Source organism: Macrotis lagotis, chromosome 2 (genome assembly GCF_037893015.1).
Source record: "Macrotis lagotis isolate mMagLag1 chromosome 2, bilby.v1.9.chrom.fasta, whole genome shotgun sequence".
Lineage (NCBI taxonomy): Eukaryota > Metazoa > Chordata > Mammalia > Peramelemorphia > Peramelidae > Macrotis > Macrotis lagotis.
This window is the reverse complement of record NC_133659.1, coordinates 127,755,774-127,781,380: the sequence shown is the minus strand read 5'-3', so window position 1 is coordinate 127,781,380 and position 25,607 is coordinate 127,755,774. Positions and strand designations below refer to the sequence as shown.

Sequence of the window (25,607 nt, the reverse complement as noted above, 5' to 3'; positions counted from 1 at the left end):
AGTAGTAGTAGTAGTAGTAGTAGTAGTAGTAGTAGTAGTAGTAGTAGTAGTTAGTCATCATCCTAGTAGTAGTAGTAGTAGTGATGGTGGCGGTGGTGGTGATGGTGATGGTAGTGGTAGTGGTAACAGAAGTCTATCCTCACAACTCTGGACAGAGTAGATGCTTTTATTATTCCCATTTTACAGATGGACAAATTGAGGCAAGCAAGGATTAAGTGACTTGCCCAAGGTTGTACATCTAGTAAGTGGTTGAGACTAGATTTAAACTCAGATTTTCCTGATTCCAGATTTAGCTTTCTGTTCACCATACTGACTAGCTGTTTTAGATATTACATATGATGTTCATTTGGTTCTGCTTATTTTATTCTATATGAGTTCCTGCAAATCTTCCCATGGTTCACTGAATTACTTATATTTGTCATTTCTTCCTGCACTTTAATATTCAGTTACATTCCTTTGTAACAGAGTTTTCAGTCATCCCTTAATTGATGAGTACCCACTTCATTTCCCAATTTTTGTCAGTTCTCTTGTAACACACTCATCAAGGATGCCCTTGAAATATGTTCAGATTTTTCTCATAAAAAATTTACATAGATAGACAAAAAAGGAAGTAATTATTTAAGCTTTCTGAGTTGCTTTTTGGGTAATAATAAAATATATTTTCCCCCATACCTCTGATATCTTCACTTCCTCAGATACCCTGAGAATTGATCCCATGATGACCTCACAATTGTTTCATCTCTACCATAGAGATCTTTTTTTATATATTTGATTTGGACCAGCTGTTTTGTTCATCTTTGTTCCTTTCAATGCCATTTCTGACTCTTTTATAAGTCCATCTGAGACTGTGATGTTAAAATCCAAATGCAGTAGTCCCATTATCCTCAACAGTCTGTTATTAAAAAAAATTTTTACAGATGATTTTCATTTTGTATAGCTGTCTGTTGTCTTCCTAGCTTCCTTCTTAAATTGACCTCAAGATGTCTTGGCTTAGTTGGGTCTCTCGTTTAGCTTTCTTGAAATTGATTTAACCCTCCACTATTTCTGTTTTAGTAGTTGATGCTGCTTATAATTTTCTACTATGCATCCCTCTGTAAGATTTTACAAACAATTTGTATTTTGAATTGCTTTTGCCCCTGTCTGCTTTATCTCTCTGCTTGGCAAGTAAGTCAAGTGTTTACTGACAAAGGTGTTTTGTAGGCACTTTTGGTTTCATTGCTAGGGCAATTGATTAGTACTCATTAAACTTCAGTATAAAATTATTATTATTATTGGTATTAATGTTCTTTCCTCTGGTCATATCCCATCTTCCAGCATAAATAGCTTGATAAAATAGATTAAACTGGAATTAAACTGCATGCTGTATCTTTTTTCATTTGTGTTAGTCCAGCCTTGCATTAATTTTGTTTTTGTTCTATTAAGTTGGCAGCTGATTTGGAAATGAATCTCATATCAGTAATGAGTTGCTTCCTGTCTGTTAGAATATAATCAATTTCATTTTCTGTGGTATCATCGGACTCTGTCTAGTACCTCCCAATTCTTTTATTGAAAAAAAATATACATTTGTGATGCATAGGCATGTGTGTGCAATTTACAAATTAGTCTTTGGCCTCTCTCACTCCTTATTTCTGATCCATATTTTCCAGTTTTCTAAACCATTCTTTCTTCTTTTCATTAAAGTCAACGTATATATTGACTTAATTTAGGGAATTTTATTGAGTTCTTTGTAGAATTTTTCTGCTTCTTTTTCCTTTGCCCCAGATTTGATACAATATCTATAATGATTTGCATGATAGTCTTTTTGGAAATATGTGTCATAAGCCCTATAATATGGGATGACCAGATGTTCTAAAAAGTGATATTTCTTGTTGTCTTTGATACACAATAAAAACAACTTTGTCAATCCCTTTATTTACTTCTCCAAGAAAAACCTATAAACCATTCCATCTAGTTTCAGCTTTCTTTTGTCTTATTTTCATTTTTTTTTGATACTATCAATGTTGATATAATTCTTTTCCTCCAAGAATATGCTCGCTTACCCATTGCTGGATAACAATCTCACACTTTTAAGAGTACCAACAGCTAAGTTAATACTTATAGATGGTCTAAAAAAAAAGAATGATGCTTGTCTCTCTTTGAGGCTACCAACATCACTGCAAAAACCCAGAGGAATTGCATTGAAAGTATTGTAATATTTTATTTCATGAATTGCAGTGAACAAAGATTTCAACATCAAATGGCCAGCAAGCAATCAGTATGTTTGTCAGTCACTATGGTAATGTTAAGAATAGAAGTACAAAATATGAAACAAGCCCTACTCATAAGAAGTTTACATTCAAGGAAAGAAGGAGGGAAAGCAGAGAAGGAGGGGAGGAAGGAGGGAGGGAAGGAAAGGGGCAAGGAGAGGAGAATATGCTTAATAAATATATTTGTTTTAACTCTTCCAAGGATATCCCTTGGAAGGCAGAAACAATGTATTGTCACATTGGCTTCCATGTTTGTTAAGCTTTCTAGAGTTTAGGCTCTAGGGGCCTAGCCTTCAGGAATCCAGGATTGCCTATAAGCATTGGCAAAACATCATAAGAGAAACATGTGGCCTCTCTGTGATAATAACATTCAAATCGATGGCATTGATGAATGAGCTATGAAAGCACAAAAGTCATACTTTTCAAATTTGCAGATGACACAAATCTGTTGACAAAGATCTTTTAAGGCTAAATCTAATAAAATGAAATTCAATAAGAGTAATTGTAAAGCTAGCATTCAGGTTTAAAAAAATCAACTTTATGAGTTTCTGGTTTCTCTTTATTTCTGTATGCTCCTCTGTAAAATGGAAACAGCAAAGTTGTTCCCAAGTTATTGGAATGACTAATTTGCAAGTCTCTGCAAAAGGAGAATACTAAAGGCTGTGCAATAAGTGAACTAGTCTATATACTAAACACAGAGGTTGCAAGTACAAATAAAAATTAAATTACCCTGCTCTCAAGGAGCTTGATTTCTCACAGGAAATAAACTGCATAAAAAAGAAACTAAAAAGAGTTTGGGTAATAAGTATGATGAAATCTGGAGAGCAGGAAGTGGAGATGGAAGAGAAAAGAAAAATGGCTAGATGCTTCCTCAATAAATCTCCCAGAAAGGGCTTTTGGGTTCTTAGTTGTTTAATTAATGCTGAACACAGATAGACTTTGTGGATTGGGTTCTTGATTCCAGACCTGGAAAAATTCAGCTCCTCAGAAATGTATCTTGACGAGTTGCCTTCCCTCAGGTCTGATATCCTGATGGAAATCTTAAAGAATATGTGTCACAGCAGATGAAAGATAAGCTGGGGTTGGTGGGCAAGGGGGGAGCAGAAAATGGAAAGAAACTGTTTTTGTCAGTCTGATACCACTAGCATTTTAAAAATAGATTGACAGCTTCAGATTGATAATAAATAGCTTCTTTACATTTTTTTAACCAATTGTTCTGTTTTCTTAGGAAGACCTGGGATTTTTTTTATCCTCCCCCCCACACACACCTACTTCATTTTTCACACATCAGATTGGCAACTGTTGTTTTTATAGTTTTACTTTTTGGTTTTTTGACTTTCCCCACATCCACCACCACCTCGATACTCTTAATGTTGTTGGAATGCAATTAAAGGAGTTTTGCATTAAAATTCCATTTTTATCACACCTCATTGTACCGAGATCCACACAGTCCTGAGAATAATTGTCATTTGTCAGCTGCATTTGTGAAAAAAAGAATTGAATAGCTTTTTTTTTGAAAGTGTTGAGAACATTGCCTGATTTTTTCTGGTAGAATTTTCAGTGGTGGGACAGGCTAAGTCCTGACTTTTCCCCACTAAAAATACATATAAACACCATTATGCTGTATCAATATGGGGAGTGAAGAAACTTTACTAAAATCATTATCACATAGGTTTCTCTTTAAGGAAAAAAATGAATATTTTCAATTAGTGGTACTGAGTTAATAAAAATTAGAACTGGAACCCTATGAGATTTGTACAAGGTAGGGAGTGTTCTTGTTTATTGTGAATACTTTGGAATCTTTATTTGTTCAGCACCTACTAATGTGCAAAATAAGTGAAAGTTAAATCTGTTTTCCTGTAAGCATGAAAATCCCCTAAGACTCTATCTCAGCTTCACCTCTCTCTCTCTTTCCATTCATTTATTGATCTCATTTGCTCTCCTTAGTTCAATCACCAACTCTGTACAGATAATTACTAAATAATTAAATAATTTTTGTTGTTGAATCTTTTTGAGTCCATGTCTGGACTCTCTGAATCCCATTTGAAATTTTCTTGGCAAAGATACTGGAGTGGTTTATTATTTCTTTCTCTGACTCATTTTACAGATGAGGAAACAGAGGCAAACAGGCTTAAGTGACTTGGCCAAAATTACGCAAGTGTGAGAGACTAGATTTGAACTCAAGTCTTCCTGATTCCAGGCACCTTGCTCTATTCACTATTTCATCTAGATGCCTGAATTAAATACATTCATTCATTCATTCATTCAGGACTCATCTCTACCACCACATATATAAATATATGTATATATTATGTATAATATATAAATAAATAGAAAGATATTTTTAACACCTTGCATATAAATATAAAGCTTATGTCATATATTTAACAGTTTAAACTATTATAATTTAAAATTTCACTAAGACCCTGTAATATATATATCTCTAGCCCTAATTTTTCTTTTCTTTTTTGTGAGGCACTCAGGATCAGATGACAAGTTCTGAGGTTGGATTTGAACTCAGGTCCCTCCATCCACTACAACACCAAACTATTAAACTCTAATCCTCCATCACTACCACCTGCAAGCATCTCTACTCAGTTGTTCTCTTAGCATCTCAAATTCAGCATATTATGAAACTGAATTTATTTTCTCCCCCCTCAAACCTACTCCTCCTCTAATCTTTACTATTTCTGTTTAGAGCCCTGCCATCTTCCCTTTTCCCCCCATTATGAACCCAGATTCATAATCTCACCATCATCCTTATCTCATCTCTCTCCCTCATGTTACCCATAAGCCAATCTGTTGCAAAAACTTATTGATTCTACCTCTCCCCTGCTTTTTTTTTAGGGTTTTTTTGGCAAGATAATGGGGTAAGTGTCTTGCCCAAGGTCACACAGCTAGATAATTATTAAGTGTCTGAGGTTGGATTTGAACTGAGGTACTCCTGACTCCATGGTCAGTTCTCTGTCTACTGTGCCACCTAGCCACCCCCCCCCTTCTTTAAATCAAGGTCCTTATCTCCCATTCCCACCATTCTTTCACATAATCTCTTACCTAGAATATTGTGATCATCACCTCCTTCTTTTATTTCTAATTCCACCTCACTCATACCTCCACTATAACCTCCATACAGCTTCCAAAATAATTGTCTTAAGGTACAGGTCTGGTTATATCCCTCCTCTGCTCAAAGATTTTCAGTGGCTCACTGTTTCCTCTAGGATAAAATCCAAATTCTCAGAATGACATTCAAAACCAGTCCACATTCTGACTCCCACCCATCTTCCCAATCATATTTCACATTATTTCCCTCCACATCATCAAAACTCAGGCTAAATTAGACTACTATTCATGTCCCAAATTTTTGCATTTAAGGGAGCCTTTACTTCACTCTTCCCCCTACCTTCTTATCATTGCCAAGTTCTAAAAAGAACCAGTTGGATAGTGAGAAACTGTGCTATGTGCCCATTTAGATTATTGGACACCATTCATTTCCAATCAAGTAGCAACAGTCTTAATTCAACCAGGAGACTGCAAGTGTTAGAAATGCTACCGTTATGATTTATTATTGACTGAGCATCAGCTGGGTCCTTGCTTGGATACTGCCTATAACCCATGAATACCCACATTTTGAGCCTCATAAAATCTGTGACTGTTGCAAATATTTTCTAGATTTGCAGAAATCGTGAAAGAGAAGATACCATGTCTACTTTTTTGCTATCTTTGCCCAGATGCTATTTTGTTCATAATAGCACTGATGAGCTCTGAGGCACAGACTGGAACTGAAGGGGTCCTAAAGAAGAAACCTAATCTATTCTAACTCGTGTCCAGGAACATAGGTTATTTTCTAATTCTCTAGTTGTGTATATTTGGGGTATGAGGTAGTGGGAGAGGACCAGAAGTTGTTGGGGAAAGAATAGAGAAGATGTAAAGAAGCTTTTAAAATACAGAGAAAGATCCCACCCCCCCTTAAATCCTCATTTAAAAACATTTTTAAAATGACTTCAATTCTTAGGTTTAAAGAGAAGTGCCAGGAATGAAGATGGAAGTCAGGACTAAAATGGGAAAAGCTAAATACCAAAAAAAAAAAAAAATGTAAGTGGACTGAAGAAATGTTGAAGAATTAAAAATCTCTTATAAACTCAGAAACAGACTGACTCTGCATTAAAATTTTGACTTGAAATGACCCCATAATAGGATTTTTGCTGATTCAATGACAGCTTCAAAAGCTACTTCTCAAAACTCCATGTGCACTCCTCTATCCTGTTCTTTTCTGCCCATGATTCAACCATGTTGGCCAAGTCTCAGTTAAAACAGAGTGTTATTTTTTTTTTAATTGGTTTAGATTCAGGGCAAGTTTTTAACTAAAGATTGAGGACCAAACTTTGGATTTTTTTTAGTTATTTCTCCAAATATCATGCCAACCTCTGATGACCTTTTCTGAATTCTCAAAGTACTAATGAAGATGTATTATATAATAATAATAATAATATTTAGCATATTCTTGCTATGGACCAGGCCCTATGCGGAAATACTTAGGATTATTATCCTTATGACAGTCTTACAAAGTAGATGCTTTTATTTTACAGATGAGGAAACTAAGGCAAATATTTACGTGACTTGTCTAGGATCACACATCTAGAAAGTATCTGAGACTAGATTCAAACTCAGCTCTTTCTGCCTCTAGTCCCAGCACTCTATTGCACTAACAAGAACTGTTTTGGGGTTTTTTGCATACTCTCTTGTGGCATTAGCTAAATATTTAATAGGATCACAGATTTAGAGTTAGAAAGAATTTCAGAAGTCATCTGATCCAATCTCTTTATTTTATAGATGAAGAAACTGAGGCTTGGAAAGTTTAATGTAATTTGCTAATTCATGGGCATATATATGTTCTTTGAGACCATGTCTTCTACAGCCCCCATATCTTTCCATAGTTCCTGGGCTGGTTCCCTCCCTTCTTTCTACAGTCCTTATACATTACTCTCCATCCTGAAGTCTGCTATTGAACCAAACATCACTTCTCTCTCTTCCTAACACATAACACATCACTTCCCACCATTCTTCCTGGACCTTTGCCTCAGTGGTCCTCCATGCCTTGAATGTACTCCAGCCTTACAGTTGCATCATAGAGTCCTTCTCTTCCTACAAAATGCAGCCTAAACATGACCTACATGTAGCCTTTCCTGATCATTCCAACTGATGATGTGGAGGGATGGAAGAATGAAAAATAAACAGAGAGAAAGAGAGAGAGGGAGAGAAAGAGAAAGAGCGCATATATTGTATGCTTCATATGGACAGTCCGTGCCTTTAAGGAACTTACAGTGGAGAAGTTTACATGGTCTTTGAGAATAAACAGTTATTTCATTCTTTGAATCTATATTCCCAGGGTCCAACTTATGTCCAGGTATATGAAGGTATTTAATAAATGCTTTTTGATTTATTTATTAAGTTATTTGACCATGTTTGTACAGTTATAAGGAAGAATTCTTTTTTTTTAATTATATTTTACTATGACTAATAAGGAAATGTTTGCATGACTGCATATGTATAACCAATATCAGATTATTTACCTGGGGAGGGAGGTTGGGACAGAATTTGAAACTCAAAACTTGAATTGTTTTTACATGTAATTAAGGAGATAAATGTTTTAAAGTTATATATTTTTTAAATCAGCAAAAATTGACATTCTTTTGCTCCCACCTACCCCACCTATTTTGAGAATGAAAGAAAAACAAATAAAACCAAATGCTCTGTTACATATATGTTTAATCAAACAAAGCAAATTTCCACATTGGCCACATCCAAAAAATTAAATCTCCTATTTTGCACTCTTAAGTCTTTTACCTCTCTATCTGAAGAAAGAAGCATGTTTCAACATTAGTCTTCTGGAATCATGGTTGGTATTACACTGATAAGCATTCCTAAGTCTTTCAAAGCTATTTATCTTTATCATATTGCCAACACTTTATATAAATTATTTTCGTGGTTTTGTTCACTTCCCTTTGCATCAATTTAAATGTCTTCTCAGATACCTCTGAAATCATCCCTTTCATCATTTCCTACATCATCATAATATTCCATCACATTCATATTCCATTATTCATATTTATATTTCATTATATATTTGTGGATACCCTCTCAAATCATCATTCTTTGCCATCTCCGAAATTTTTTTTGTTTTTTAAAGTATTTTTAATTACATATTAAGATAATTTTTAACATTTACTTTTTATAAATTTTGGGTTCCAGATTTTTTACCTTCATTCCTCCTTTCACCCTCCCTAAGGGTGAAGCAAGCAAGCACTTTGATATAGGTTATACATGTGCAATCACATAAAATTTATTTCCATATTGCCCATGACTGTGAAAGAAGGAACAGAAAAAAGGGGGGGACATGAAAAAATAAAGGGGAAATCTTATGCTTCGGTCTGCATTCATACTCCATCAATTCTTTCTCTGGAGGTAGATAGCATTTTCCATCACCAGTCTTTTGGAATACATGTATTACTAAGAAGAACCAAGTCATTGTACAATCTTGCTGTTATTATGTATAATGTTCTCCTGGTTTAAGAGTTATAAATATTTTTGTACATTCTTACAGTTTGTTTTGCTTAACATTAATCCCTTCCTTAAATTACCAAATGACTAATTCTGACTTCTCCTATTTCTCTGTTGAGTGACATGTATTTTTTATACCTATTTGTATATGTGTGTATGTTCTTCCTGGTCTTTGACAAATTCAGATGAGAGTAGATCCAAGTTGCTCTCCCCATCATCTCCTTCTCTTTGTGAGAGCAGTGAATTCATTTCCCCTAAACTAGTGTATTCTTTTTCCCCTCTTTTTCCATTCTTCCCTTAAAATCATCCAGACACAACCAGATCCACTTCCAATATTACTGTCTAATTATATTCCCTCTGTGATATCTGATAATAACAGGATTCAGTGGGGACACATGTTTTATGTTCCCATGTTCGACCATAAGTAGTTTATCTCTGTTTAATCTCTTATCATTGTTGCTTCATATTTACCTTTTTTATGCTTCTAAGTTTCTACATAGATATAGTCTTTTTATCAGGAATGTTCAGAAGCCCTCTATTTCATTAAAAATTCATTTTCCCCGCTTTAGGATTATATCTATATTTGCTGAGCAAATTATTCTTATATCTTTGCCTTCTGAATATGAAATTCCAAGCTCTCTACTCCTTGGTGCTGAAGGTTTCTAAATCATGTATGATTCTGACTGGCTCCTTGATACATGAGTTCTCTGTTTCTGACAACTTGCAGTATTATTTTTCTTTGACTTGGAAGCTCTAGATTTCAGTTATATTGTTTCTGGAAATCTTCATTTGGGAGTTTCTTTCAGAAGCTAACTGTAGATTCTCTCTGTTTCCACTTTGCCTTCTACTTCTAAGAGCTCTGGCTGGTTTTCTTTAAGGTTATTTTGAAATACGAAATTGATGCACTTTGGTCATAGGATTCAGGCAATTCAGTGATTCTTAAATTTTTTTCCTTCTCTGTTTTCCAAGTCAATTGTTTTTGCTGTGAGATAACCTTACATTTTCTTCATTTTTCTCCCAATCTCCGGCATTCTGATCTACTAGCTTTAGGAACCTGATCAGAAAGGAAAAAATATTTCTGGAATGACCTCTACTTGATAAAACTGGGCTCAGTTATTATACAGCTCTAATAAGTACCTTCTTTATCTGGATATTCATTAGCTATAGCTATAATAATAGATTATTAAATTTCTCCAGGAATCAAAATCAAACCCATAATCTGTTTAGTTTGTAGCTCCATTCTTTTTTCCTTTTTTGCGGATCAGAATAAAATTTGCCCTCCTCCACTTCTAAGTTAACAACAACAATAATAAAAGGCATTTTATATCACCCTTTTGAGCTTGCAATGTACTTTACAAATAGTGTCTCACTTTACCCTTTCAACAATCTTGGGAGTCATGTGCTATTATTTTTGGTATCATAATCTCTAGGAGAAAGGTGTTCACTTTCTTCACATTCCCCCACCCCCAAGATTCCTATTGTTCTTCCCTGATGATGGGAAGCAATTCCTGAATAAAATTCTCCTTTGATGATTTCTCCACCTTCTCCAACATTCAGCACAGTAATTGGCATATTTTTGTGGTTGTTTAGTTGGTTTTTATGATTCCATCTGGTGATTTCTTGGCAGAGATGCTTGAATGAGTTGCCATTTTCTTCTCCAGCTCATTTTATAGATGGGGAAACTGAGGCAAGCAGGGTTAAACAACTTGTCCCAGGCCACACAGCTAGTTAGTGTCTGGGACTATATTTCAGCTCAGGAAAAGGAGTCTCTCAGACTCCAGATCTGGTGCTCTGCTCTCTGTTCTCCAGACAGCAAAATCTCTTCATAATCTCTCCTTGCTACTTTTCCTGCCTTTTCTACATATTTTGATGTTATAGTTAAGTCATTCCAGTCATGTCCAACTTTTCATGACCCCACTTGGGATTTTCTTGGCAAAGATCCTAGAATGGTTTGCCATTATTTTCTTCTCCAGCTCATTTTACAGAAGAGAAAATTGAGGCAAACAGGGTTAAGTGACTTGCCAAAGGTCATCCAGTTTGTAAGTATCTGAGATCTGATTTGAACTCAGGTCTTCCTGCCTCCAGACTACTTGCTTTATCCATTGCACCACCTAGCTGCAACACTAAGTGGGAGTTTATTGAATGTTAATGTACTTGATAAATAACTGATCTTTTGAAAGATGTAATTATCATTTAGTGTTAACTATAACAGGCCTGAATTGGGGCTTGGTGATAGGGAATACCATGGCAACAGAGACCCACAATGTAGAATAGCAAAAAGAATTTCATCAAAGTAATGGGAAAGATAAGTGAAGAAGAGCTTACCCTTCTAGCAGCAGGGAGAGGCCCTAATTTGCTGGCAGAGTAGCTCAGTTATAGGGGGTACACCTAGATTTATGAGTTTTACCACAGCAAAAAGCCTCACTGGAATTAGGCCAAAATGGTCCTTTTATATGAAACTGAGTTCTTTGTCAAAATTGAACCTTGCAGAATAGCTGTCACTCATTAGTGTAGAGCTTAGGTGTTACAAAACAGAAGGACAAAGCAAGGAATTCCAGTGGCTAGATTGAGGCAGAGTCACAATGAGTCTAAAAACAAGAGGCATTTTGTTCCATTTGTCTTTGCATGAGTAAACTCTTAAGCTGCATTTCTCTTTAGGTACAGCTGGTTAAGTCATTATTAACTGCTCTTCATGTGGCCATGAGAGAGATTCCAGTAAATAGTTGGATAATACAAGTCCCCCATCAGTGTGCTTCTATTGCTGGCTTCGAATGTTTACCAAATTCCCCATTTAGTTCCTCTCCCCATCCAGGTGGTCTATAGTCCACACTCCAAGGACAAAAATCACATCAATTTTCCCCTCTGTTGATCACCCAAGTGCTCTGCAACTATGAATCACACACACACACACACACACACACACACACTCACACAAACACATTCTACTTGGATTCCTCACATTAGAAAAAAAAGAATCTCTTTTATGATTTCCTTTGCAACATAATTTGACTACACTTGCTCTGAATAGTTCAGTAAGTTACCTGACCTTCCCCTGGATGATATACAACAGAAGTCAAGACTTTATTGTCTAATTACTAAAATACAATGCAACATCTCATTTACTTATTCTGTTCCATTAGAAAAAGACACAGCTAGATCCTGAATAGTACAAATAAAGAATCCTGTGAAGTAGTTGTATTATTTGAATGCAGAAGCACAGCCATGTTCCATGTGAAAAATTAAACTACCACTCAGGGGTAAACTGGAATCAACTTCTACTGACTCACAAGAGCTTACTGTTAAATATCCAGTGTGAGAATTTGTGCTTTGGTCAGTGCTAAAAATCAAAGTTTGGTAAAGTGCCAATTATTTCAATTATTTAAATTTAGGAAAGTGGTGGAGAAAATGCCAATAGTGCAGATTAAACTTGAAAATGTGCCAACTTTTTAGAAAGTCAGTTATTAAACATTTATCAGCGTACAAGTGATAACAGAGCAGGATCTAGGAAACCCCTTGTAGCCCCTGAAGCTGACACCACCCTCTAAGAGTGAGCATAAAACTGGAAGACAGTGATTTCTTTGTCTGGGCAATAAAACCACACGTTTGAATTAAGCAAAATTCCTCAGTTTCTAATCACTTCTCTATCCAAATCTCAAACTTCCCATGGATAATCAAGATGATTCCCAATATGAGTTTTTTATATCCCAGTCCCAGATTGCATTCCCTGACTTTCCCTCCAAGGAGATAGGAACCCATCTTTCTTTTTCATTTTCTATGTATTCCACCGAGTAAAAGAACACTTCAAAACTCTAGAGCATTCATATTTAATTAGTCACTCTTCTTGGAAGAAGTAGAAAGTGTGAAAGAGTCCAGTAACCATTCTTATTTAAGTTCCTCTGTCTCTATAGGTAATGCCAGGAAACCTGTTTGTTGTTGTTGTTTCGTCCTTCCAAGTTAAAGAAAGGGGATGCATAGTTACCAAAAAATAAAATTCTTGCCAGAGAAGATTTCCCTTAAAGCCAGGCTAGTAGTCTGTCAGGTGTCATCATGAAGAAAATTAGGAGGTGTGAAGATGAATGTTTCTGTTGTTGAGCTTGGGGTAAAAAATACATCTCCATTACAAGCAGGTTATGACAGCCTCATAATTAAGCCCTCTTCAGTGGATGATTTTTATCTAGCTATTGAGAAAACTTGGTGATCAGACTGGTGTTCTGTCTTTGGTTGCTCTGGGGGCCAGCCCCAATCTGACTCTCTCCTGATGTCAAAGAGGCAAGTGTCCAAGCAGCTAGACTTCCATCTGTGATCATTCTTAGAGCAGGACTGGGAATTCCCAGTTCTGAGTGTTAGCAGGTGGAAGTCTAGCTGCTTGGACACTTGCCTCTTTGAATGGTTGATCTGCAAGGTAAAGGGGTTGTTTTGCTGGTCACACACCCTCCCTTGTCCTCCTCATTTGGTCCAGGGTTGAAAAGGTTTCAGTCGTTTGTCTCAGGATACTGACAGAAGCCTAGCTATGCTGGACAGAGGGAGAGAAGTCACCCCCCAGTTGGATGCATTTCTGGGGAATAGTCCAATCTGTCAGGGCATTATCCTGGTTTTGATAAATAACCTTGCTAATTCCTTATTGTCCCACCCTCTCTTCAGTTTGAGAGAATTGACATAGCCTGAGAAAAACAGGAAAATACCAAATGCCCCTGCAGACTTTTAAAAAAGATTTCCCTGTCTGTTTTCCCCCAGTGACTATGTTGAGCACTGTCTGAGCAGGCCTTCATCTTGTTATTCTTCATCCCCTCATTTTGTGGTCTAAACTGTCAGAAAAATAGGGTCCTGGGAATAGAAACAGAGACCAGGGTCTCTGGGGATTGGAGTACAGGCACTCTGGCGCATTATAACCAGGCTCCTAGGAATGCATAGTAAACTGTTGTCTCTCATATCTGGTTTCCCCCACCACCACCTTGCCTCTTAACTTTTATGTTTCGTCCACTGGGGTTTTCAGTTTTAAAAAAAAAGCATGAAGGTCATGGGTTTCAAAAGATCTCAAATATGCATTTTTCAAATTATATCAAAATGAATCTGCATCTATTTACATCAACTGCTTCCCTAGGAGGACAGTTCAGACACAGAACTCTAGGCTGTGTATGACCCAAGTCCAGAGTGGCATTTCTTTTTTTTTTAATGGTCAATCCACCCTGAGCCAGATATACGGAATCAACATCAAAAACCTGAAACTGGGCCTTGGCTGACAATCTGTGATAAATTAGTCAGTAAACTTAGTCCTTCATATTTGTCTGTTTGTGCTTGATTGTGCTTATTGCCAGTCATGGGCTTAAAATATTTAATTATGCCAAATGAAGGACTTGAAAGTAGACTTTCTTTCTGTGAACTTCTTGGCAGGATCCCTTGGTGGTTCAAGACATAGGTTTGAAGATATACACAGCAGCAGCTTTGTTAGATTATTTAGAGCCATAAAAATACAGAAACTAGAGTTGGAAAGAAACTTTGAGATCATATTGCCCAGCTCCCTCTCATCTTATTGATGGGGAAACTGAGACTCAGGGAGGTGAAGGCACTGCCAAGGTTCACATAGTGCATTTTGTGGCAAAGCTGGGAAGGAGGACCTTTGTCTCTTGACTCCTGAATCAGGTCCTTTTCACTGTATCACACAGTCTTCAAACAGCTGCGTATGCATAAAAAGGAAGGGAGGGTGGAAGGAAGGAAGGAAGGAAGGGAGGGAGGGAGGGAGGGAGGGAGGGAGGGAGGGAGGAAGGGAGGAAGGAAGGGAAGGAGGGAGGGAGACAGAGATTAATTACTTGCTAAAGTACCAGGCACTGTGCTAAGTATTAGAGACCAGAAATCTCTAATCAGAAAAGATAAAAGAATATTCTAATTCAGAGAGCTAAAACAAATAGAAGAGATGTCAACCTTAGAGTGGATGGACTGACCTAGTGATCCTTTGGATTCAGCAAGACAGATGACCATTCCCAGTGTCCTTAAAGGTCCATTTGCAGATCACTTGCTAAGATCGGTGGTATTCATACCAGTAGAAAGGATTATGGTTAGTTACTCATTTTTCATAGAAATCATGTGAGTGGTCATCTTTGTCTCACAACCAGAAAAATTTCTACTATGTTAAAGAAAGAAGCTGGCTCTCTGGGTTTCCTCCAGTAAGATAGGACTAGCGGATTGGTATCCAACTAGGAAAGGAAAAGGGAAAAGGGGCATTGGCAAGGAAACTGGCAGGAAGGAGAGATTACAGTGGTATCTGGGCAGAGGGTAAGTTGAGGGAGATGGAAAAATATGTATACATGTGGTCCTCTTATAAAATGCTCCTATTGAAGGCAGCAATTGTATCAAATTTTGTCTGTATTCCAAATGCACAATACATATCATATTGTAGGTACCTAATAAATGTTTTTTGATTGATTGATTGATTGATTGATTGGAAGATGGATTAGAGATAGGAGATCTTAAATGTAGGAAGATGAATCCACATCAAGCATCTGATAAGCTCCTACTATGTTATTCATTGTGCAAAGTCCTGGGGGAATAAAAACAAAAAGTAGTCCCTTGTCTTCAAGGAGATTCTATCTAGAGCACGTGGTGGGACCAGGAATGGCCTCATGTTGACAGTGTAATTGAAGTGAGCCAGTATACATCAAAGACAGGACATGAGCCCAAGTCTTCCTGGCTTTGAGGTCAATTCTCTGCATAATATTTGTTGGTAACTGTATAACAGATAGATTGCTCCAGGACATAAAACTCTGGGTTCAAATTCTATCTTCATTACTTGTATTACTTAACTAACAAGTTGCATACCAGCAACTTATTTAGCCTTTATGTTCCCTCAGTTTCTTCATTGGTAAAATGAGGAGTTGGTGGGATGAAGGTCACTTTCAGTTAAAAATCTATGATCCTATGTTTGGAGAAGAGAGAGACCTGAGGCAAGAATACCAATTATCGGAAGGCTAGGTGGTGCAGTGGATAAAGCACCAGCCCTGGAGTCAGGAGTACCTGGGTTCAAATCTGGTCTCAGACACTTAATAATTACCTAGCTGTATGGCCTTGGGCAAGCCACTTAACCCCATTTGCCTTGCAAAAACATAAAAAAAAAAAAGAGAGAATACCAATCAGGAGGGTTTTGAATTAGCTCAGGTGAGAGGTGATGAGACCCAGAACTTGAACAGTGGTCATATGAGTAGAGAGAAGCCAATGCATGTGAAAGGTGTTGTGTAAGTAAAGTTGGCAAGACATGGGAACTGATGAAGTATCTGAGGTGAGGAAGAATAAGGACTGGAAGATGACTTCATGGAAGTGAAGCAAAGTAACTGAAAGAATAATGGTAACTCTCAAAAGGAAGAGGGAAGTTTGGAAGAGTTGTGAATCTTGAGGAAAAGATTATGAATTTTTTTTTGTGGGGATGGGACACATTGAATTTGAGACTTAGGACATTCAGTTCAAAAGGTCCCAAAGCAACTTGAGCTGTCTCCTATCCAAGAGGAGTGGGGGGGGGGGGGGGGGGGGGCTAGGTGGTACAGTGGATAGAGCACCAGCCCTGGAGTCAGGAGGACCTGAGTTCAAATCCGACCTCAGACATTTAATAATTACCTAGCTGTGTGATCTTGAGCAAGTCACTTAACCGCATTGCCTTGCAAAAAGAAAAACAAATGAACATAAAGAGGCATGAGTGGTTCTCCTTCAACTTTAGGACCCAATACAAACTCCTCTGGCAGTTAAGCCCTTCAACCTATCTACCTCAAGTCTATCTCTCCAGACTGATTATATGTTACTCACCCCACTCACTCTGTACTCCAACACAATGAGCCCATTTACCCCCTCCTGTATGTGACCTTCTGGCCCCCATCTCTGTTTGCAGTCTGGGTCCCATACCTAGAAAGGTCTTCCTCTTCACCAGCAACAGTCAAAGACTTTAGCTTCCTTCAAGGTGTGATCCCTAGGCTACCTCATCTTAAAGGCCGTTTCTGATTGAGTGAGTGAGTGAGTGAGTGAGTGAGTGAGTGAGTGAGTGAGTGAGTGAGTGAATAAGTGAGTTGTTAGTGTTCCCAAGCCAAAATCAAAATGAAACACCTTGTGGTTATTTGCTATACATCTCCTGTGTTTACTTCACTGTTCTGCCCTTCTCTCCTGTTGCCCACTCCATTGGCATTTGTAGCCCCAGCTCTCAAACAGTGCCTGCCATAAGGCCTGTAAGACCTGTGCCCTTCCTGCCTTCCTTGTCTTCTTATACTTTACTCACTCCCATTTAGTCCACCCACTAGTGCACTGGCCTCTTTCCTAGTGTCCTCCATATATTTTCACCATCTCCCTATCTGGAATGCTCTTTCTTTCATCTCCCCCTCCCAGCTTCCCTGACTTTCTTCACATCCCAGTAAAAAGCCCACCTTCTCCAGAAACTTTCCCCCAATCCCTCTTACATCTAGTGCCTCCCTTCTGTTGATTATCTTCCAATGTATGCTGTATAGAGTTTGATTGGGGGCATGTTGTTACCCTCATTAGACTGTAAGCTCCATAAGGGCAGGGACTGTCTTCTGTCTTTCTTTGTATCCTCGTGTTTATTAACTAACTGGCTAATTCATAATAAGCACTTAAAAATGACTATTGATTGTTGTACCTATTTGGTAAAGTCAGTTCTCAAAAGATAAGGCTACCAATCACAACCATGCAACTGTTTGGAATGTTTTTCCCCCTCTGGTCATTTTACTATTAAAAATAAAATAATTAATATTCATATAGTGCTTTAAGTATTTAAATACACATACTTTTAAAGACATGTTATCTCACGTGATCCTCATGTAATCCTGTAAGATTGATACTATTCCCCTCATTTTACAGATAAGGAAACTGAAAAAGATTAAGTGACTTGCCCAGAGTCACATTTCTAATACATGTTTGAGGCTGGATTTGAGCTCAGATTTTCTTCCAAGTTCAATGCCTTATATTCTTTACCACCTATTAATGTAATTCTTCCTGCCTTAAATCTTAACTAGAGAATTGTTGTTGTCCAGTTGTTTTTGTCATGCCCAATCCTTCTTGACCCCTTTGGGGTTTTCTTGGCAAAAATATTACAGTGGTTTTCCATTTCCTTCTCCAGGTCATTTTACAGATAAGGAAACTGAGGTGAACGGGGCTGTGACTTGCTTAGGGTCACACATGTAGTCAGTGTCTGAGACAAGATTTGAACTCAAGAAGAGGAGTCTTCCTGACTCTAGACTTTGTATTCTATCACACTGTACAATTTGCTACCCTAAACTAAAGAACTAGAAATGACTTTTTTTCTCCCTTTCCTTTTTCTCATGGTGATGCTTTGAACCAGATCCATAAATTCAGTCAGATAATAGCTCAATAATTGACCACCAACAAAACACTTGTGATCAGGCATTTGGGTGAAAACATGTCCTCTCCCTCATATGTCTCTGACTATAGAAGCCAGGTTTAGGTTATCTGTCCCTTTTTGTATTACTTTTGCATACCTTTACATTATTATTAATAGAACAACTTGATGTCATCTATTTAAGAGATATATCCTCTACTTTGTAAGAAGATGCTCATTAATGATTTGCTTCCCGACATTAGATGGCAGCAATGCGTGCTCAGAATATTCACTGTACTTCCTATCTTTGTCTTCTATTGACTAAACTGGAGAAGTAATGACCCTATAATCTAAAACTAATTTAGAAGAGTATCTTTAATTAATTTCATTTTTCTCAGACCAGTATGGCCTTACATAGGTCAAAAGCACAAAACTGAACATTTTATTCTTTCCTTCTGTCCAAGTGTGTCCACTTCCACCAATTGTGAGTCACGGAGACTATATCTGCCACCCAAGGCCTTGTGACCGATTCAACCATGGGACTGTGATAGAGTTCTATTGTGATCCTGGTTACAGCCTGACCAGTGACTACAAGTACATCACCTGCCAATATGGAGAATGGTTTCCTTCCTATCAGGTTTTCTGCATAAAATCAGGTAAAAAAAAGGATATCAGAATTGCATTGGTCCTACAAGATTTTTTCCCCCTTTCATCAGATTTTCAATCATTCGATACAGAAACTTTTCTGTGAGCTTACTCTGTGCTGGAACTATGTTACCACAGAGGATGCAAAAATAATAATGAAATAGACCCTGCCCTCAAGTAGCTTATGATCTATCTGGGAAATTATGAACATGTCAAACTGAGTCCCTAAGCTATGATGATGTTGTTGTTTCTTCATATTCTTGATGTCTTGATTTGTTGGGCACGAATTGGATTTAAATGAGGCAGAGTTGTATAAAATCATCAGCCTCACACTATATTCCAGTCATGGAAGTCTAGTTGCCAGACAAAAGTCCAGAAGATTACAGGATAATGTAAGTAGGATAATTCTGAGAGGCCCATGAAGAAAAATATTAGAAGGCAATGTATATGCAATGGAAAGAGTACAAGATTTGGAGTTGGAGGAGTTGGGTTCCATCTCTCAATTCTGCCACTTAATATTTGGATGACTTTAACAAAGTCACTAAACCTTTCTGAGACTTAGTTTCCCTACCTGTAAATGAGGAGGTTGGATTAGTCCACTAAGGAAGGTCAGCTAATTTCAGCTCTAAATCTATAATACTATAATTTACCCTTACTTAATTGTTTCTTGAAGTGAAAGGGACCACATCTAACCTTTGTTAACAATATATTTCCTTGTAGTAGATGGGGAAATTTTCTTGCTCAATCAGTAGAGTCCCAGAGAGACAGAAGCAGCCTTAATGGAAGATAATATGAGATTAGATTCCTCTCTCCCAAGTTATCTAGCATAGATGTATAATGTTGTTGCTTCCCATCTGAGTTCTGGGCAAATCTCACTTAGTAGATTCATTTTAAAATGTTATGTGGCATCTAATGTGGTATAATATGCGCTGGATGGTTGTCAACCATTATCTCTGCAGAACCCTAAGGGGTGTAGTAGATTTGCCATGAGCTTTTCAGTTTGTCCAATAAATCCCACAAATGAGCACAAAGGGAACCTTTACAAACCTGCTTGTCTGTGATCGCTTTCTTGCAAATCTGGAAGTTAGTTTTTTTTTACTGTATTGCTGTGTTCTCTTTTGTAACAGAGCAAATTTGGCCCAATCCCCATGAGACCCTACTGACAACATGGAAAATAGTGGCATTCACAGCAACCAGTGTCCTTCTGGTACTTCTATTGGTCATTCTTGCCAGGATGTTCCAGACTAAATTCAAGACACATTTCCTTCCCAGGTCGGTATCATTTCACTTTCCATAGATCACAAAGTCTACCCCCCCCCCCCCCAAGTCTGGTTATTTGCCCAGCTACCTTGAGCCAGAAAAAGAAAAGACAATTATTGGCTAAGTCTTAAAACTGTACAGAATGGAGGCTCTGAGTAGCGGTATGAGGGAGAAGTTGCATGCTACAGTAGAAGAAATGTTGACTTTGAAGTGAGAAGATCTGAGTTCAAATCTTGCCTGGATCACTCACTACCTCTGAGACCACTGGCAAGTGATTTAATCTCTCTGGGCTTCATTATCTCCTCTATAAAATGAAGGGATTAAACAAGACCATTTCCAAGGTCCCTTCCAGGTCTAAACCTATGAACAACATGATACTGACTCTTGGTCTTGACATCAAATCACATTTGGGAGTTTAGATATCCAAGGCAAAAAGTACTTTCTTCACTTTTTCTCTTCCTGTCAAAAAAGAGGGATTTCCTTTGGTTAGCATCATTGTCAAGTAGGATTTAAATTCTAACTTTTCTCAACTGTATATTGGACTTAAGCATTGTACCATATGGGTCAAGAGTGCACAATCCCTTACTCTAAAATAGATTAAAGATAAGAATAGAATGTGATGATTAAAAAGGTTCAAGAGATATAGTTGCTGGGTAATGTAATCATTTTATTAATAAGACAGGAGGTTATTAATAGAAGGATGGCCATTTGGCCATCTTTCTTAGACCAAAGGCAGTCATGGTCCCTGACTCACAGTTTATATACCCTTTGAAAGAATAGGCAGTCAATAAGGCACTGAGGGTGACCCTTAGACATTGTCTCTATTCGGGGTGGCTAGGTGGCACAGTGGATAGAGCATCGCCCTGGAGTCAGGAGTTCAAATCCAACCTCAGACACTTAATGTGTGGCCTTGGGCAAGCCACTTAATCCCATTTGCCTTGCAGAAAGAAAGAAAGAAAGAAAGAAAGAAAGAAAGAAAGAAAGAAAGAAAGAAAGAAAGAAAGAAAGAGGAAGGAAGGAAGAGAAAGAAAGAAAGGGAAAGAAAAGAAAGAAAGAAAAGAAAGAAAGAAAAGAAAGAAAGAAAGAAGAAAGAAAGAAAGAAAGAAAGAAAGAAAGAAAGAAAGAAAGAAAGAAAGAAAGAAAGAAAGAAAGAAAGAAAGAAAGAAAGAAAGAAACTATCTCTACTCAGACCACACACAGCCTTGGTCTATCTAGACCAGAGCTGGGGAATCCCAAGTCTGCTGGGGGAATTGGTTTGGAGTTGCCAAGGTAACTGCAGGTAAGATCAAAATTCAGTAAATCCAGGAGCTTTAAAAAGGTGTGAATTAATTAAAAGATTCACCAAATATAGTTTGAGAATGATTGATATTTTAAATATTCAAATAGCCCTTAGCAGATAAAAGGTTCCCCACCCAGATCTAGGCAAAAAAGCTGTGTCTCCATTCAAGGTTGAGTAGAACACAAAGAACTTCTCCACCCTAAATTCAATTGCTTGGTAATGTTGGGTGGGGTCTGATCAAGATCCAGGAGGGTTAATTCAATTTCATTTTGAGTAATGTCCTTCAAGAAACTTAAAATAAGGAATTTAGGAGAGGGCAATGAATCTAAGATAGTGATTTTTAATAATCATTTTTTCTTGGACAGAAATAACACACACGTACACACATGCACACACTAGAAAGGCCTCTATTCCCAAACAGGATATGTTCTAGTGGCATAGTTTGTTGTAGTTAATTTTGTTGCAAGAGGCAAAAATCTAAGAGGGATTCCAGGGTGTTTGCTGAATTTTAAACAAAGGAAGCCCAACCTAATCTGGCCCCTCTCCCAGCTCTCACTGTTCTTTTCCCCACCCAAGGGAGTCAATTAACTAGAATGAACATATAGTCCCAAAGACCTGAGTTCAAATCTTATTTCAGACTGTGTGACTCTGGACTAGTCATTTGACTTCTGTTTGTCCCAGTTTTCTTAACTGTAAAAATGGAGATTATAGCAGCACCTATATCCCAGAAAAGAAGCAGGTACATATTCTATTCCAAACCCTGTACAAATGTTAGCTCATTTAATCCTCACAAGAACTTTATGGGAAGTAGGTGCTTCCTTTACTCCCATTTTACTTTTCGGAAAACTGAGTCAGACAGAGGTTAAAGGAAATATCTGAGGCCATATTTGAATTCAAGTCTTCCTGACTCTAGGATAAAATGAGATAAGTTGACATAATAAAATAAAGTGCTAGGATGAGAGTAGGGAAGGAAAACGTGCATCTTTTTCCCTCAAAACTAGAATGGAACTCTTGTCTCTTCCATGAAGGTATCCCTATTTAAATAATCATGATATCAAAATATAGCAATGATAATAATGAAATAATAATAATCCCTAACACTTAGAGGGTATTTTAGTGTTTACAAAGTACTTTTTTTTTTTTTGCAAGGCAAATGGGGTTAAGTGGCTTGCCCAAGGCCACACAGCTAGGTAATTATTAAGTGTTTGAGACTGGATTTGAACCCAGGTACTCCTGACTTCAAGGCCGGTGCTTTATCCACTAGGCCACCTAGCTGCCCCTTACAAACTACTTTTAATTGGTGCAAGTATCTCCATTTTTCAGATGGAAACTAAGGTTCAGAGAAGCTAAATGTTTTGCCATTAATTAAATTAAATAACACAGCTAGCTAGTTTCAGAGAAAAGATTCAAATTCAAGCCTCCACTGACTTTAGGTCTATACAACCAGGTTAAAATCCAGAAGTAACTGGTCAGACACAACATTGAAATCAACATGTACTTCCTCTTTTATGTATTTTGGTCTCAACCCATGATTCTAAAAGAAAAAAAGAGAAGGAGACTCCCTACGTGGAAACTCCCCAGTTATACAGACTGGAAATTTATCTGTACCTCTTTGATTTAGAGTCTAGGTTCTAAGTCTTTATTGTTTCATGGAGCACTTTGGCAGCCTAGTGAAGTCCATAGACCCTTCCTCAGAATGTCTTTCAAAGAATAAAATACAGTTCATAAGATTACCAAGGAAATCAATTGTGTGAAATATAGTTATCAAAATGATAAGTTCACAGATCCCAGGTTAATAACCCCTCTTTAGAGAATCATCTAAAGCATTTGAGGTTAAGTAATTAGCTTGTGTTTTCACACTATTATGTATCTGAGGCAGTATTTGAATCCTTTGTTGTTCAATCATTTTTAGTCCTGTCTCACTCTTCATAACAAGTTTATTTTGCAGGTGAGAAAACAGGCAAATAAGGTGAAGTGACTTGCCCAGGGTCATGCAACTAGTAATTGTTTGAGACAAGATTTTCATTCAGAAAGTCTTCCTGACTCCAAGTCTGGTGATCTGTCCACTGCACCACTTAACCAATTCCAGGCTAAGGATTATACCATGCTACCTCTCCCCTTTTATATTTAGTCAAGTCCTCCCTCTCCCTTTCTTGTTCTTTTATTTTTCTCCTCTCTTCTTTTATATCTTCCTTCTTCTTTCTCCCTTTGTTTCTCCCTTTACATATTATCAGAAGAAGGTAATTTACTATTACTTAAGTAATAGCTCAGCAATCACCATAGGACCATCAGTTCATACCATTGACCTCCATGTAAGTCCAAATTCTTTTGTCTCTCACCTAATACCAATAATAGAATGAAATTATTAGTAATGCAATAATAACCAGAAGTATAACCTTTGGAATTTGTTTTCCAGTAGTCGATGGCTACCTTAGATAAGAAATCATTCACTGGACAGGGCAGTGTCAAAGTTTGTCATTACTGTCCTCTCTAAGGGAGGTTGGCTGTGACATTTTGGGCTCTCCTAAATGAAGGGAGAAAAGGAAATAAAGAAGTGAGAAACCTTTCATAAGGGTTTTCTACTTTCATTCCACTATTTCCTTGTCTCTTTGTTTCTCCATATACTTCTTCCTTCTTTCTTAGGATTATGCCCTTCTCACCTTCCAACTATAAAGCTCTTCTCACTCAAGGAAGTTGTACATTTTCTTGTTTGTCTCCTCAAAACCCGGTCAGGAATTTTAACTCCTCCATGAAGCCTTCTCCATTTTAGTTTAAGCAGAGTATGGCCATATCAACTTTTGCCTGCCACCTTCATTATGTCCCAGCTCATCAGTATGGTCAGATTTCATACAAGTCAACAAGAATTTTTTTTCAACACTTGCTATATATCCAACTATGTGCTAGGTTTGAGGGGATCAAAGAGAATAAGACAATTCAATTTTACTCTTTGAGAAACTTGTCATTAAACAGAAAAGGCAAGGCAAACTTCCAAAAAGCAATGAGACAGGAAAATCCAGTTTGATCAAATGATTTAGTCAGTCGTGAAATTGTGGACCACTAGTGTCTTGAAAGTCAGGCAATACCTTAGGCAAGCCATTTCACCCAATTTGCCTTGCAAAAACCTTAAAAAAAAGATAATATTAAAAATGTCATCCTTTCCCATGTGAAATACCTCAAGGACCATGATCACTGTGGTCAATCTTGGGATATTTAGAGATTGGTTATCTAGCTAACTTTCTCCCTCCCCCTTCTTCTCTGACCTTCTGTCTATTTCAATGATCACTGATTTTCCTTGGAGAATGAAGATAGAAATAGGGAAAAAATGAAAAGCAGATAAGTTTCCATCAATAACAGCTCTGCTTTGGTTTGTTGTGTGAGAGAGACAGACAGACAGACAGACAGAGGAGACCGAGTCAGACACACAGATTTGCAATTGTTTGCTTGTTTTGGGTTTTTAATAGGGTGGGGGAAATAAGAGCTATTCTTTATAGCTAAAGAGCTGCTAGCAGACCGGGAGAGATCAGAATCAAACATTAATTACCCAAGACCTGTGAGGAGCTGTCCTAAGTGCTGGAGGTACAAAGAAAAAGCAAAAGGTAGTCTGTCCTCTGGGAGTCTAGAGGAGAGAGAACACAAACAGCTATGTTCACCAACAAGAGGAGTGTGAAAAGAACAATGAGAGGACAATTATTGAGTAATGGCCAACAGGAGTAAGCTCTGAATAGGTATCACTTTCTCTTCCTGGAAGTCAAACTATGCTGACTCTACCACCTTGACTTGAAACAAGTGAGGATGGAGGGAATCCCTAAAGTGGGACCATCATGGGAACATACCTGCTACTTCACTGTCTCACAGCTTATAGGTCTAACCTCATTGCAAATGTTTGAAATGATACTTGTTGGTTCCATCTCTCTGCCATTAAAATCATGTTGTTGTTTAGTTGTTTCAGTCCTGTTTCACTTTTCCTGATCCTAATTGGGGTTTTCTTGGTAAAGGTACTTTGCTATTTCCTTTTCCAACTCATTTTACAGGTGAGAAAACTGAGGAAAACAGGGTTACATGATTGCCCCAGGTCACACAACTTGTAAATATTTGAGACCAAATTTGAATTCATGAAGATGAGTCTCCCCAACTTCAGGCATGCCACTCTATCTACAGAGTTAAGGCCATAAAGTATTCTATCTCTGGCATTAGAAGTTTCCTATCAAAATATGTTTAACATAGTTTTACACATGAATAACCTATATCAGTTTGCTTGCTGTCCTGGGGAGGGAGAAGTGGAAGAGGGAAGGAA

The 25,607-nt window shown here is 37.6% G+C and overlaps 1 protein-coding gene across 3 annotated transcripts in view; it reads left to right on the top strand.

Moving 5' to 3' along the window:
- The window catches only part of SUSD4 (sushi domain containing 4), a 226,248-nt gene that overhangs the window by 183,537 nt on the left and 17,104 nt on the right, over positions 1-25,607 (top strand). For all 3 annotated transcript variants that reach the window (XM_074222767.1, XM_074222766.1, XM_074222765.1), the window contains 2 exons: positions 18,594-18,785; positions 19,902-20,046. In XM_074222767.1, coding sequence (XP_074078868.1) covers positions 18,594-18,785; positions 19,902-20,046 — 337 coding nt within the window. The remainder of the gene's footprint in view (positions 1-18,593; positions 18,786-19,901; positions 20,047-25,607) is intronic.